Source organism: Podarcis bocagei (genome assembly GCF_964188305.1).
Source record: "Podarcis bocagei genome assembly, chromosome: 10".
Taxonomy (NCBI): Eukaryota; Metazoa; Chordata; class Lepidosauria; order Squamata; family Lacertidae; genus Podarcis; species Podarcis bocagei.
The window spans coordinates 2,687,110-2,702,711 of NC_138135.1; the positions used below are offsets into that span (position 1 = coordinate 2,687,110).

At 47.5% G+C, this 15,602-nt stretch overlaps 2 protein-coding genes across 2 annotated transcripts in view; both read left to right on the plus strand.

The window, feature by feature from the left end:
- Positions 1–15,602, plus strand: part of LOC308595606 (uncharacterized protein) — a 115,903-nt gene that overhangs the window by 87,059 nt on the left and 13,242 nt on the right. Inside the window, exon 3 of the mRNA XM_081210052.1 lies at positions 7,479–8,226. Within this exon, the coding sequence (XP_081066178.1) occupies positions 7,701–8,226 (526 nt within the window). The 5' untranslated portion in view covers positions 7,479–7,700. The remainder of the gene's footprint in view (positions 1–7,478; positions 8,227–15,602) is intronic.
- The window catches only part of LOC308595651 (uncharacterized protein), a 223,249-nt gene continuing 220,530 nt past the window's right edge, over positions 12,884–15,602 (plus strand). The window contains exon 1 of the mRNA XM_081210193.1: positions 12,884–14,185. The gene's annotated coding sequence lies outside the window, so the exon portion shown is untranslated. The remainder of the gene's footprint in view (positions 14,186–15,602) is intronic.

Sequence of the window (15,602 nt, forward strand, 5' to 3'; positions counted from 1 at the left end):
GGCAGCTGGATCTCCGGGATCAGCCCCTCCCCCGCTCTCCAATCCACTAAAGGAAGGGGGGAACCTTCCTCTCCCCCCCCACTCAAACGTTCCCTCCCCTCCCTGCACATCCTCCTCTCACCCCGCCCCCACCACCCCAAATCCCTCCCCCAATACATTGCTCCTCCTCCTCCTCCTCCTCCTCCTCCTCCTCCTCCTCCAATCCGGCTCTTCTGTTCCAGGAATGGGGGGGGGTGAGCCCCCTCCCACCCTGCCTGCTTCTCCCGGAAGTGGAGCTTCCACTCCGGATTGCTGCTCTGCCCCGTAGCTCTAGGGGCGCGCGCGTTCTCAAAGGGGAGGAGGGGCGGCAGGTAAATCCTCCCCACCCACGTGGATGTTGCAGGAAAGGAAAGGAGGATCGGGAGCGAGCACAAAGAGGTAAAGGGGTCGGAGGGAGAAAAGGACCCAGAGACCCCGCCAGCTCCCCCAAGCACCTTCCGTGGGGCCTGGATCCCGGCACCCGTGCTCCGAAGGGGCGGAGATAGGGTGCCCACACACGAGGACTCCCTGGCCCCGTTTCCCCCGTGCAGGCATCCCTGGGGCGCGGAGAGAAGCGGGCCAGGAAAGGGTTAAGGGGTGCGGGAGGCGCCTGGATAGAGACCCCCCCCCGTCCCTCCCCGGCTCGTCTTGGGGGGCAATAAGGACGGAGAGATGGGTCGCGCAGGGCGAGGGGTGAGCCGGGCCAAGGGGGCGTCTGGGTTCAGGCGAGACTCCGGGAGAAAGAGAGGGGGTCATGGAAGTGGGGGGAGAAGGGAGGGGGCACCCCCGGGTCAGGGAAGCGCAGCAATGGGGGGGGGGAGAGGAAGACCAGTCTTTGGGGAGACATCTCCATCATGACGCCCACGATGAATCTCCGGAGGGGCCGCCTTGGCTTCTCCCTTCCGCCCAGAAATCTACCCCCCCCCCCTTTAAGGCGACCAGAGAGGGATCCCTGGAAAGTGGGTGTCCTGCCCCCCCACCCTTCCTTCCCGCAATCTCCATCCTCTTCCTGCCCCATAAGCCCCTGCCCTGTCCAGACACAGCGATTCTGCCCAGTCCAACCATTGGTCCCCTGGAGAGGAGAGGAAGTCCAGAGGAAGAGATGTCAGTATTTGTGAAAAGAAAAGAGAAGGTTCTGGCCTCCCTTGGTCGCCTCAGCCTGGTCCTTGGGCCCTTGTCAGCATGAAAGAGTCCACGAGAAGAGCATCCTTGCAGAGTACTTTCTGCTTTTACAGTGGTACCTCGGGTTACAGACGCTTCAGGTTACAGACGCTTCAGGTTACAGACTCCGATAACTGAGAAATAATCCCTCAGGTTAAGAACTTTGCTTCAGGATGAAAACAGAAATATTGTGGTGGTGGTGCAGCGGCAGTGGGAGGCCCCATTAGCTAAAGTGGTGCTTCAGGTTAAGAACAGTTTCAGGTTACGAATGGAACTCTGGAACGAATTAAGTACTTAACCCGAGGTACCACTGTATTCTCAAAAGTCTTTCTGCAAAAGCGACTGACCAACTGTACACACATCAACACTGCTAGCTTTCACCAACCAACCAACCCAACACCAAACTAACATTTCTGACTCTATATATACAACCTGCAGCTTTTTAAGCATTAAAGAAACAGCGGTCAATTTTTAGCCGTGACAAGAGGGGAGGGGAGAGGCCTTCTCAGAAGTGGTTCTTGGTTTCCGCAATCCCACCCAGGAAGCAGCCAGAAACCTTTTCCTCTCTCTCAGGCTTCCATCTTTATTGTCTTTTCTACTGAGGGTGAGGATAATGTACACCTGTCATCAGAAACAGGGGTGCAGAGTCCATGGAATGGCTCTCAGGATTGATACAGAAGTTGCACCTCAAAAGCATTTCTGTTCCCCTTATTCTTCGTAGGCAATGTCAGAGTGACTGACGAGCTGAGATACAATCCTTCAGCATCCGATGACAGCAACTGCACGAATCTTCCCAGTCAAAGGACCCATTTTCATGATAGACAGTGCTTGTGGCTGGAGGCTCTACACACCAGGTGTGCCTGTGCAGGCCAAAGACTGCCAGTATTAGCACAGGTGAGGTGTGTGACCTCCCCAAATTTACAGAATGTATGTGAATGTGCGTTCGTTTATGGATTATAGTTTATGGCAACCCTGTGATTTTGTCTACCCATAACATTTCTTGAGCTAATATTGCAGTACAAATTCCAAAATAACTACAAAAAACCCACAAAAGAATAATAATTGTAGTATTTATACCCTGCCCATCTGGTTGGGTTTCCCCAGCCACTCTGGGCAGCTTCCAGTACATATAAAAGACAAAATAAAAAAATTCCTTCCAGTGGCACCTTAAAGACCAACTAAGTTAGAACTAACTTAGTTGGTCTTTAAGGTGCCACTGGAAGGAATTTTTTTATTTTGACTATGGCAGACCAACACGGCTACCTATCTACTACATATAAAAGACAGGAAAACATCAAACATTATAAACCTCCTGACACAGGGCTGCCTTCAGCTGTCTTCCAAATGTCAGATAGTTGTTCATTTCCTTGGCCTCTGAAGTGACGGCGTTCCACAGGGCGGGCAGCACCACCGAGAAGGCCCTCTGCCTGCTTCCCTGTACCCTCACTTATCACAGAGAGGGGACCAGCAGGAGGACCTCAGAGGAGGACCTCAGTGTTCAGAGTGAAGGATGGGGGTGGAGACGCTCCTTCAGGTCTACAGGGCCAAGTCGGTTGAGGGCTTTAGGTCGCCGATCTTGCTCCTCCTTAATGATCTCCAAGTCCGACATATAGTTAGCAGAATAGGAAAAAACACTCAGAGGCAGCAAAAAATCCATTCAGCAGATAAATTTAGTACAGAAGGCAAAGAAGCATGACTATTCAAAAACTGAATTTACAGTCAAACCCTAACTTAGCTTACCAAAACAGCACTCAAGTAAGAAAGACACAAGCAGAGTAGAGAATAGCAGAATAGGAAGTGGGACCAGGCGCCTTTCAATACTGTGATTTATAGACAATTCCATGTCAGAGTAACCTTGGGACTGGATAACAAGCTTGGCTCACTCCAGTTTAAACCAGTTTATTCTGGTTCCCAGAAACAAGGAAGGTTCAGCATAACCTCATAACAACTGATCCCACCCCCTGCTCTCAGCAGAAAGGAAACCCCCTGATCAGGTAAGATGTTCCAGCTGGAGAAAACACCAGCTTTGAATCACACAGAGTAAAACCACCAGAACCTTCTTGAACCACCAGACTTGGAATGATCTCTATATGTCAGATCAATACTTTTCTTGCATGAAAGATGAAACCATGACACTTTAAAGATCAGCACAAGCAGTTTGAATTGTGCTCGGAAATGCACTGAGAGCGAGTGAAGATCCTTTAGGACAGTGTTACAAGGTTGAACTTTTCATTAAGTACAGTTCTCCCTTTGCCTTGAATATCCAGCTTTGTCAGTGCCAGATTAGGGTAGTCCTGTGTCAGAAGACAGGCACGAGATCAGGCAGCACATCATTATTATAAGGAACCATTGGGGTGGGTGTTTCCGCCTGGGATTCCCATTTGCCAGCTGCTTTCCTTCCGCTTCTCCTGCTCTCTCCATGCAATGCGAGGCATATAGACAGAGGTCCATCTCCCAGAACAGGAGCTTCCCTGGGCACCCATTCAGCTGACCCCAAGCACCAAGCCTTGTCACTAGTTCTCTGACTGACCCAGACCACAGTCCCTGGACAAGATATAGACTGTGCAGGTGATTCATAAAGATCTAGAGGTGGATCAAGGATTATGATGCCGAGGATGGGGAATGTCCAAAGGAACGATGGACCAGAGAAAGAGAGGGCCTGTTCATGGACAGAGAGCAGCTGCCTTTCCTGTGAGGAAACAATTGATTTGAAAAGGCTGTATTCCAAGATCATGCTGTGCTATTAATGATGATTGAGGATTATGAAAGGTTGCTGCTGCATTACTATCATTTGATGACATTGCTTTTTCATTTGCTGTGCGTAAGAGGGGGTGGGGTGGGTGTTTAGTTGGGTGTGGGAATTTGTTTAATTTAATTAAATATGGTGTGTTTGTAACATTCTCTTTTTTTTTGTTTGATTTATTGTTTTGTTAGTTTGTTTGTTGTATAGGTTTTAATTTGATTTTAAGGGGAGGGGTCAGGGCTGCCTGGGAGTGGATCCCAACAAACAAAATGGCTGGGGCAGGTTCCACAGGGGGTGGGGATGTACTGGGACAACCAATCTCAGTGATCACGGGTAGGAGGAGGAGTTACGCTAAGACCAGACCACGTCATTACCGAGGAAGCGGGCTTAGTCATTGTTTGAGGACTATCCCTGCCTCCAGGTCTGGTCTTGACCAGACGGAATACTGGAATCAGCAAAGGGATACCCACACAACCTGAAGGTGCTGCTGTGCAATGCCAGGTCAATGATCCATAAAACCATTGTGATCCATGACTTGATCGTGGATGGAGGACTTGACCTGGCATGTGTAACAGAGGCTTGGTTGGATGAAGCAGATGGGCCTGTTCTTGCCGCTGCTTGTCCACCAGGTTTCTCTTACGCACAGCAACCCAGGTCATGTGGGCGGGGAGGGGGGGTTGCAGTGATTTTTAGGAAGTCATTAGTTTGCAGCAGGCATCCTATTGAAAAGACCCAGTTTTCTGAGTGCATGTTCTGGAAGTTGGGCAATAGGGGCAGTACAGGATTCCTTTTGGTGTACTGACCCCCCCCCCCGCTTCACCAAGGATTCCCTGCCCGAGCTGCTTCAGGTCATGGTGGATGTTCTCCTGGAGACACCTAGTTTGGTTGTCCTAGGGGATTTTAACATCCATGCTGACACGACCTTACAAGGGGCCGCTCGGGACTTCGTGGAAAGCATGGTCTCCATGGGGCTGTCCCTGAATAAGTCTGGCCCAACCCATAGCCGCGGACATGCCTTGGACCTGGTGTTTACCTCTATGGATGTTCATGATCTGACACTAAGTAAAAGCAAAACAAAAGAAGTGCCATGGTCAGATCACTTCCTGGTGCAACTGGACTTCTCCGCGACCCTTCCCCTCTGCAGGGAGGTGGGACCGATTTGGATGGTCTGCTCCCACCATATAATGGATCCAAATGGTTTCCAGAGAGTGGTAGGGGATGCTTTATCCCATGTTGATGGCCTTTCAGCTGATTCCCTGGTGGCCCGCTGGAATGTGGAGTTAACATGGGCTGGCTCCGAAGCACCCTCTCTGATTGCATGGAGCCCGAACAGCCCCGTGGTTTTCCACGGAACTGAGGGCAATGGAACAATCGTTGAGATGGCTAGAGCACCGGTGGCGGGTGACCCATTCTGAAGCTCACCGGACACAGGTTAGAGCTGAATGTTGAGCCTACCAAGTGGCGGTAGTGACGGCGAAAACTACTTTCTTCACCGCCTCTATTGCATCTGCAGAAAACAGCAGCAGGAGACTTTTTCAGGTGGTTCGCAATTTAGCAGAACCACCTGCTCCATCAGGGCTCAGTGCGGCCCACATGATCTCCTGCAATGATTTTGCAAAGTTTTTTTTACAGATAAAGTCGCTCAGATTCACTCAAGTTGCTCAAGTCGCTCAGGTAGACTCCACCGTGGCATCAGGGCCGGGGCGGGAGAGTGCTAGAGTCTGTCTAGTCAAGTTGTGTGGGATCAATTCCAACCTGTTACCCCCGAGGATGTGGACAGACTGCTTGGACAAGTGAAACCAACCACTTGTCTCCTTGATCCTTGCCCATCCTGCCTGATAAAAGCTAGCCGAGAAGGGTTGGGCGGTGGGCTTCATGGGGTGCTGAATGCTTCCCTCCGTGAGGGAGCCTTTCCAGACTCGCTGAAAGAGGCAGTTCTTAAACCGCTTCTTAAAAAAACCATTTTTAGATGCGGCCACGATGCCCAACTATCGCTGAGTCTCAAATCTTCCATTCTTGGGCAAGGTGATTGAGCGAGTAGTTGCTGAACAACTCCAGGCACGCCTGGAAGAAGCGGACCATTTGGATCCCTTCCAGTCGGGATTCAGGCCTCATCATGGGACTGAAACTGCCTTGGTCGCACTGGTTGATGATCTCTGGTGGGCTAGGGACAAAGGTTTCCTAGTTCTGCTGGATCTGTCAGCGGCCTTTGATACCATTGAGCATAACATCCTTCTGGACCGTCTTGAGGGGCTGGGAGCTGGGGGCACTGTCATACAGTGGTTCCGCTCCTTTCTCCTAGGCCGTGTTCAGAAAATGGTGTTGGGGGATGAGTGTTCAGACCACTGGGCTCTCACTTGTGGGGTGCCTCAGGATTCTGTACTCTCCCCCATGCTTTTCAACATCTACATGAAGTCGCTGGGAGAGATCATCAGGGGGTTTGGGCTGGGTGTTTATCCATATGTGGATGATACCCAGCTCTACCTCTCTTTCAAATCAGAACCAGTGAAGGTCCTGTGTGAGTGTCTGGAGGCGGTTGGAGGATGGATGGTGGCTAACAGATTGAGGTTGAATCCTGACAAGATAGAAGTACTGCTTTGGGGGGACAGGAGGCGGGCAGGTGTGGAGGATTCCCTGGTCCTGAATGGGGTAACTGTGCCCCTGAAGGACCTGGTGCGCAGCCTGGGAGTCGTTTTGGACTCACAGCTGTCCATGGAGGTGCAGCTGTCCATGGAGGTCCAGGACAGCTGTCTACCAGCTCTATCTGGTACGCAGGCTGAGACCCTATCTACCTGTGGACTGCCTTGCCAGAGTCGTGCATGCTCTGGTTATCTCCCTCTTGGACTTCAATGTGCTATACGTGGGGCTACCTTTGAAGGTGACCCAAAAACTAAAACTAATCCACAACACAGCAGCTGGGGACTGGGAGCGGCCACCAAGACCACATAACACCTGTCTTGAAAGACCTACATTGGCTGCCAGTACGTTTCCGATCACAATTCAAAGTGTTTGTGCTGACCTTTAAAGCCCTAAACATCCCCGGTCCAGTATACCTGAAGGAGTGTCTCCACCCCTCATTGTTCTGCCTGGACACTGAGGTCTAGCTCTGAGGGCCTTCTGGCGGTTCCGTCACTGCGAGAAGCAAAGTTACAGGGAACCAGGCAGAGGGCCTTCTCGGTAGTGGCACCCTCCCTGTAGAACGCCCTCCCACCAGATGTCAAAGAGATAAACAACTACCAGACTTTTAGAAGACATCTGAAGGCAGCCCTGTTTAGGGAAGCTTTTAATGTTTGATGTATTACAGTATTTTAATGTTTTTCTGGAAGCTGCCCAGAGTGGCTGGGGAAGCCCAGCCAGATGGGCAGGGTATAAATAATAAAAAATTATTATTATTATTATTATTATTATTATTATTATTATTATTATTATTATTTCATAAAAATTGGGAACATGGGTAAGAAGCAGGGGAATGTAGGAGATGTGTGAAATAAGAGAAGGGCCAAATGGTGTTTGATTTGTTCTTTTCCCTTTGTTCTCTTTTTTGGAATCCAAAAAGGACTTCCTCTCTGCCCACTCTGAAGAAGGTGTTACAGAAGAATGTCAGAATTCCAGGGGACGGGAATAGACATTGAAATGTGAGAAATGTGGAATATGCTTCACTGAATGAGCACACATAGCTCACATCAACAAACTCACAGGAGAGAAACCTTTTAAAGATTTGAAGTGTGGAAAGAGTTTCACTGATAGTGAAAAACCTAGAATACATCAGCGGACTGCCATGGGTAAGAAAGGATTCCAATGCAGGGAGTGTGGGAAGAGCTTCAGTCAGAGTGGAAACCTTAAATTACACCAAAGGACTCACACAGGGGAGAAACCGTTTAAATGTATGGAGTGTGGAAAGAGCTTCAGTCAGAATGGAAACCTTAGAATACATCAACGTACACATACAGGGGAGAAACCTTTTAAATGCATGGCTTGTGGAAAGAGCTTTAGTGATAGTGGAACCCTTAGAAAACATCAACATTTTCACACAGGAGAGAAACCATTTAAATGTATGGAGTGTGGAAAGAGCTTCAGTTTCAGTTCAAACCTTAGACAACATCAACGGACTCACACTGGGGAGAAACCATTTAAATGCATGGAGTGTGGAAAGAGCTTTAGTCAAAATGCGCACCTAACTTTACACCATCAAACTCACACAGGTGAGAAACCATTTAGATGTATGGAGTGTGGAAAGAGCTTCATTCGGATTGGAAACCTTAGAATACATCAACGGACTCATACAGGGGAGAAACCATATACATGTATGGAGTGTGGAAAGAGCTTCAGTCAGAGTGGAGAGGTTAGATTACATCAACGGACTCACACAGGGGAGAAACCATTTAAATGCATGGAGTGTGGAAAGAGCTTTAGTTACGATGCAGGCCTTAGACAACATCAACGGACTCACACAGGAGAGAAACCATTTAAATGTATGGAGTGTGGAAAGAACTTCAGTCAGAGTGGACACCTTAGACAACATCAACGGACTCACACAGGAGAGAAACCATTTAAATGTATGGAGTGTGGAAAGAGCTTTAGTTACAATGCAGGCCTTAGACAACATCAATGGACTCACACAGGAGAGAAACCATTTAAATGTATGGAGTGTGGAAAGAGCTTTAGTTATGATGCAGGCCTTAGACAACATCAACGGACTCACACTGGGGAGAAACCATATAAATGTATGGAGTGTGGAAAGAGCTTTAGTGATAGTGGAAGCCTTAGAACACATCAACGAACTCACACAGGGGAGAAACCATTTAAATGTATGGAGTGTGGAAAGAACTTCAGTCGGAGTGGACACCTTAGACAACATCAACAGACTCATACAGGGCAGAAACCATATAAATGCATCGAGTGTGGAAAGAACTTCAGTCAGAGAGCATACCTTAGACAACATCAACGGACTCACACAGGAGAGAAACCTTTTAAATGTATGGAGTGTGGAAAGAGCTTCAGTTATAGTGGAAACCTGAGAGTACATCAACAGACTCACATCGGTAAGAAACGATTTAAATGTATGGAGTGTGGAAAGAGCTTCAGTCAGAATGGACACCTTAGAAGACATCAGCAGACACACAGGGCAGAAACTGTTTAAATGTATGGCCTGTGGAAGGAGCTTCAGTCAGAGTGGAAGCCTTGATTTATGTCAACAAACTCACACAAAAGACAAACCATATAAATATCAGGAAAGTAGGTAGAGGTTCAGTCCTAGTGGAAGTCCTACATCTACAGACTCATGGACAGGAAGAACTTTAACAGTTGACACCCTACAAACCCATCAACCCTCAAGGAGGAGAAGCTGTTTAAAGGGAAAGATTGCAGAAAGTGCTTTAGTTATAATGGAGTGTTTAAGGAACATCTAAGAGCCAGTGTGGTGTAGTGTATTAAGAGTGGTTCGAAATCTGGGGAACCGTGTTTCCGTCTCCGCTTCTCCACATGCAGCTGCTGGGTGACCTTGGGCCAGTCACACTTCTTTGAATTGTCTCAGCACCACTCACCTCACAGAGGAAGGGAAAGGAGAATGTTAGCCACTTTGAGACTCCTTCGGGTAGTGATAAAGCGGGATATCAAATCCAAACCCTTCTTCTTCTCAGAGTGGAGAACCCATTTAAATGTATGGAGTGAGGAACGTGTTCCTTTCAGAGTTTACTCTTCTTCACAGCAATGAACTCAGCAGAAAACCATCTTCAAAGCATGTCATGTATTTGTTCTGGTGTTTATATGCAAAACTGTATAGTAATGAAATAATGAAGGTATATAGATAGATAGATGATAGATAGATAGATAGATAGATAGATAGATAGATTCTTTATTGTCATTACACTAGTGCAACATTGCACAAGTGCAACGAAATTGGATGCCATCCCTTAAAAACAACAAAAGCAAAACAACAGCAACAACCAAACAAACCACCTTCCAACCACACCCACACCCACCCCCATCAAACTCCCAGATCTCACTATCGAGTTACAGCATTCAAAAAGGCCACAGCTCTTGGATAGAAACTGTTTTTCAGTCTATTTGTCCTTGACTTGATGTTTCTATACCTCCTGCCAGAAGGCAGTAGTGCAAACAGGCTGTATCCCGGGTGAGATGGATCCTGCAGGATGTTGTTTGCTTTCCTAAGGCAACGGGAACCGTACAGTTCTTCCAAAGGTGGGAGAGGGTGACCAATAATCCTTTGGGCTGTGGTTATGACCTTCTGGAGCACCTTCCTCTCCCTAGCTGTACAACTGGAGAACCAAGCACAAATACAGTATGTAAGTATGCTCTCTATGGAGCCTCGGTAGAAGGACACCAGCAGTCTCTCACTCAGATTGTTCTTTTTTAAAAGTCTGAGGAAATAAATTCTCTGCTGGGCCTTCTTCACCAGAGCAGTGGTATTTGCGCTCCAAGTCATGCCCTGATCCATAGTCACTCCCAAGAACCTGAATTCCGCCACCCTCTCCACCCGTTCCCCGTTGATATACAAGGGCTGAATGTCCGCCTTTTTTCCCCTGTAATCCACCACCAATTCCTTGGTCTTAGCCGTATTAAGAGCCAGATTGTTCTCTCCACACCAAACACAGAGCCGCTCCACCTCGTCCCGATAGGCGGACTCATCCCCTCCTGAAATGAGCCCCACCACCGTAGTATCATCAGCAAACTTGATGATTTTGTTGCTGGAGTAGATGGCTGTACAGTCATACGTATAGAGAGCATAGAGCAGGGGACTCAACACGCAACCCTGTGGTGAGCCGGTGTTAAGGCTAAGGGCTGTGGACACATGTGACCCTACTCTAACCCTCTGAGAACGTTCTGACAAAAAATCCAAAACCCAGAGACAGGTGGAGTTGGGGAGTCCAATCGTCTCTAGCTTGGACACCAGTCTATGGGGGAGGATAGTGTTAAAAGCAGAGCTAAAATCCACAAACAGCAGCCTCACATAATTCCCCGGCTGCTCCAGATGGGACAGAGCAGCATGGAGAGTAGTGGTGATAGTGTCTTCCGTGGATCTATTTGCCCTGTATGCAAACTGGTAGTTGTCAAAAGTTGATGGAAGACAGGAAATAATATGACGGCGCACCAGTTTCTCAAAACACTTCATGATGATTGGAGACAGTGCAACTGGTCTGTAGTCATTCAAACTACTGATTGTGGATTTTTTAGGCAGAGGGACAATAGTTGACGACTTCAGGCAGGGTGGGACAATAGACTGGTGTAAGGACTTATTGAAGATCTTAGTAAAGACCCTCGCCAGCTGATCCGCACAGCCCTTCAACACCTTTCCAGTGATGCCATCAGGTCCAGCCGCCTTCCTCGGATTCACCATCCTCAATACTTGTCTTACCTCGTGCTCCTCTACAGTGAATGAGGGGCCCCTATGGGCTGGTGGCTGTAATACCGGCGTCTCAGGTGGCTCCTTCTCGAAGCGAGCAAAGAAGAGGTTAAGCTCCTCCGCCAGCAAAGGGTCACCATCGACAGCGCCAAGGTTAGGTTTGTAGTTGGTAATATGCTGAATCCCCTGCCACATCTGTCTTATGTTGTTGCTCCTTAAATTCTCCTCAATCCTCTGCCTATAATCCAGTTTTGCCCGTCGAATACCCCTCTTCAAGTTTGCTCTTGCCACACTGTAAAGCTGCACCTCGCCCGACCTGAAAGCCCTGTTCCTTTCCCGCAGCAGGCACTGTACCTCTCCATTCATCCAGGGTTTTTGATTAGGATAAAACCGGATGGATTTATTTACTGTGACAGTGTCCGTGCAGTGATTGATATAGCACAGTACTGCCGCCGTGTACTCCTCCAGGTCCGAACGATCGAAAATATCCCAATTGGTTCTCTCAAAACAGTCCTGCAGCTGGTGAATAGCACCTTCAGGCCAGATTTTAACAGATTTTAATATTGTAGGAGCCCGTTTCCTGAGTGGGATATATGCTGGCACCAGGAACAGAGACATATGGTCGGACTGGCCCAAGTGTGGCAGCTGTAAAGCCCTATAGCCGTGATTTACATTCGAATAAACTTTATCCAGTGTCTTATCCCCTCTTGTGGGGCATTTCACATGCTGATAGAGCGTTGGGAGCACTGTTTTGAGTTCAACATGGTTGAAGTCTCCCGCAATGATGTGCACAGCTTCAGGGTACTTGTCTTGCTGACTACTGATAAGGCTCTGCAGGCATCCCAAAGCCAAGTTGGCATTGGCATCTGGTGGCACGTACACGCCAGTTAGCATAACAGCTGTGAACTCCCTAGGGAGATAGGCTGGTCTACATTTAACAGCCACATATTCCAAATCCAGTGAACAGTGACTGCCCACAATCTTAGAATTATTGGACCAGCATTTGTTCACATATACACACAGCCCCCCTCCTTTGGTTTTTCCGAAGTCCATTCCTCGGTCCTGACGATGTACCGCACAGCCTTCCAACTGAATAGCTGTGTCTGGTATGGACGGTTGAAGCCATGTCTCAATGACAAATAAAACGCAGCAATCTTTCACAAGGCTATTCTTTGCTGCCTGCAGCCTCAATTCATCCATCTTGTTGGCAAGGTGATCTCACATTAGCAAGAAATATGCTAGGGAGTGGTGGCTTAGAAGGACTCCTCTGTAATCTTACCAGGACACCAGCCCGACAACCCCGCCTTTGCCTCCTGTCTCTACGCCGCCTTCGCCTCCTCCCTGGAGGCATAGTAATCCATGGAGAGCCCGGCGGCCTGGCTACTCCCACAGGAACGTTATCTGGGCAAAAATAATCAGCTCTTACAGCTTGTTCACACTGCAACCCGACCTTCAAAAGTTCTTGCCTGCTGTAAATCTGCCTGCTGTTAATCTTTCTTGCCCGGCCAGACATACTCAGACCAAATAAAATAATAAAAACAAGCAAAACGCTAAGGGAGAGCATTAAGCCGCAGCGTCTATGCGTGCCCACAATAATGAGTATAATTTTAGATGTAAGGTACCTTTTGATAGTGAGGGGGAGAGGGTGAATCTGTATTTCTGGTGGTGAGTGAGGATTAGGGCTGGACATATATTGATTTCATCCTATACCAGTTTCTAGACTACATTGTGATAACCTTTGGAAAACAATGGATATGGCAATACACCACGAATCCCAGTGTGTGTTTCTGGGATGCCCTTTTGCCTGGAAGCAGCCGGCAGAAAGCTTTGCTTCATGAAGGGCTTCTGGTTGATCGCTCGCCATCACAGTCGGAGATCTCTTTATCGGAGGAGACCTTGGTATATCAAAGGCAGGGGAAACTGCTCCAGCGCAGCAGACCCCTGGAAAAACCTCAAATCGAGCATTTTGAGGACATGGAATCTGGCAGGTGTCAAAAGTGGGCTCCCCCCCTCCCTGGAAAGTTCTGTTTTTGACCTCCAAGAACGAGGGGGTTGGAGCTGCGACACATCGGACAAAAAGCTTCCTGTGATTATACGAAGCTGCGAGACTGTGAGGCATTAGCGGTCAATTCTTCCAACATCAAAAGGACTGTATTGTGTGTACCTTTTACGTTTGGATTATATATGGCTAATGTAGGGGTTGTGGTGACAAGCTAGCTGAGATAATGCTCTGAGCACACAGCCATCTCTCTACAAGAGATTTATTGCTAAGCTTCAAAGCAGTTACAAGAGTTCAAAGACACACTTCATCTCTCAGAGTCAGATGAATCGTCTGACTTTTTTTACGCCTCCCCCAGCAAGCCCATTTCCTGAGTCCACGCCTCTTGCTTCCTCTGCTCTGTGAGTGGCTGGTTCCCAGCACTGCCTCCCCCCTCCCAGCTTCCTCCTCTGACGTGGAAGAAAAACTGCTAATTACCGGCGTGGGCTCTCTGTACTTGCCTCTCTGCTTCCCCCTCAGCTCTTTCGCAGCCTCCAATTCCCTGACATCCACCCCCTCCTCAAAGGCCCCCTCCCCCTCGGGAGAATCGACCACCCCCAATTTACCCTTCTCCGGAGTGGCGGGGGTGAAGCCTGGAAAACTACCCTCCTCCTCATCCGTATCTTCAAAAACCGTCCTCCAGTCCTCCCTCAAACCCACAGTTCCTCGTGTTCCCCAATAGACACTTTCCTCTTCTTCTTCCTCTTCGTCAGATGGTGGGAATCCCTTGAAATCCTCTTCATCGTCCGTCGGCTCGAACACCTGTTGGAAAAATCTACCCCGGGGTTTGGGTTTGTCGGGGAAGAAATTGTGGAACTCCTCCACTAGACCCTCGTCAGTGATACAACTCTCCGGGACCCAGGTATTCTCTGAACTAGGGCCCCCTTCCCACACCACCAGATACTCTTGCCTCTCTGCTTCCCCCTCAGCCTCCAATTCCCTGACAGCTAACTAAAGACCTGACCTCAAGAGTCACTAAATCAGAGATTTGCCCAAGGACTTGTTCTGATCTTAATGCTGTGTTGACAGAGTTAAAATTGTCTCTACAGGGTACTTTTAGATGGCAGATGAATGATGTTTTACTGAGAAATGAATTGATCGTAAATAAAGCTCAAAAGACCCTAAAGGACTATTTTGAATTGAACCTGAATCCTGGAATTGAAGCAAGGGGTGCAAGTAAAGTGGTAATGCCAGGTATTTTGATTCAACAGAATTCTATCAGGAAGGAAGCACAGAATGAGCAAAAGGAAAAAGTTCTGTCTCAAAGGAGAAAGAGAAAAAGCTAAGATGTAACTCAAAAAATCAACAAATTCAAAAGGAAATTAAAGCATTACAATCTTAGTCTTCACAAATAGTAAACCAAGAAATTGAATGGAAAATTATATTGATGAAACAAAAACTTTTGCATCGGCAAATAAATGCAGAAAATAATTGGCTTGGGGACAGAAGGAGAGTACAATAATTAATATTATGGAGGATGGTAAGAATATTGAGAACCCAACAGAGATTAGAAAATGTTTTCAAAAGTACTATAAGCAGCTTTACATAAAGGAAAAATGGATAAAATGGAACAGTTTTTGGACAAAAATGGATTGCAGAAAATTCCAGCGGACAAAACAAGCCTACTAAATGAACTGGTTACAAGACAAGAAGTTGAAGGGGCAATTGCCCAAATGAAAATAGGCAAAGCACTGGGACCTGATGCTTTAACTTCCAAGTATTATAAAATGTTTAAGGATTGGCTGATACAACCATTGATGGATGTTTGTAACAAAATATTAAAGGGGGACAAAGCACCTGAGTCCTGGAAAGAGGCCTTCATCACTCTGATACCCAAACCAGATACAGATAGAGCTCAAGTAAGGAATCAGTGACCAATTTCCTTGTTGAATGTGGATTATAAAATATTTGCAAATATTTTGGCTACAAGATTGAAGAAGATTTTGAATAAGCACATACATAAAGATCAGTCAGGTTTTTTATCTGAGAGGCATATGAAAGATAATATTAGGAATGTGCTGGAAAGATTAGAGGCAAAAAAGAATCCTAAAGCAATGTTTATGTTTATTGATGCAGAGAAAGCCTTTGATAATGTTTCTTGGAGTTTTATGAAACAGAACTTGTGCAATATGGGGATCGGTCAAAATTTTTAATGGTATTAATGCAATTTACTTGGAGCAGAAAGCAAAAATTATAATTAACAATGTGGTCTCAGAAGAAATTAGGATTGAGAAGGGAACCAGGCAAGGGTGCCCACTTCCTCCCCCCCTGCTTTCTAT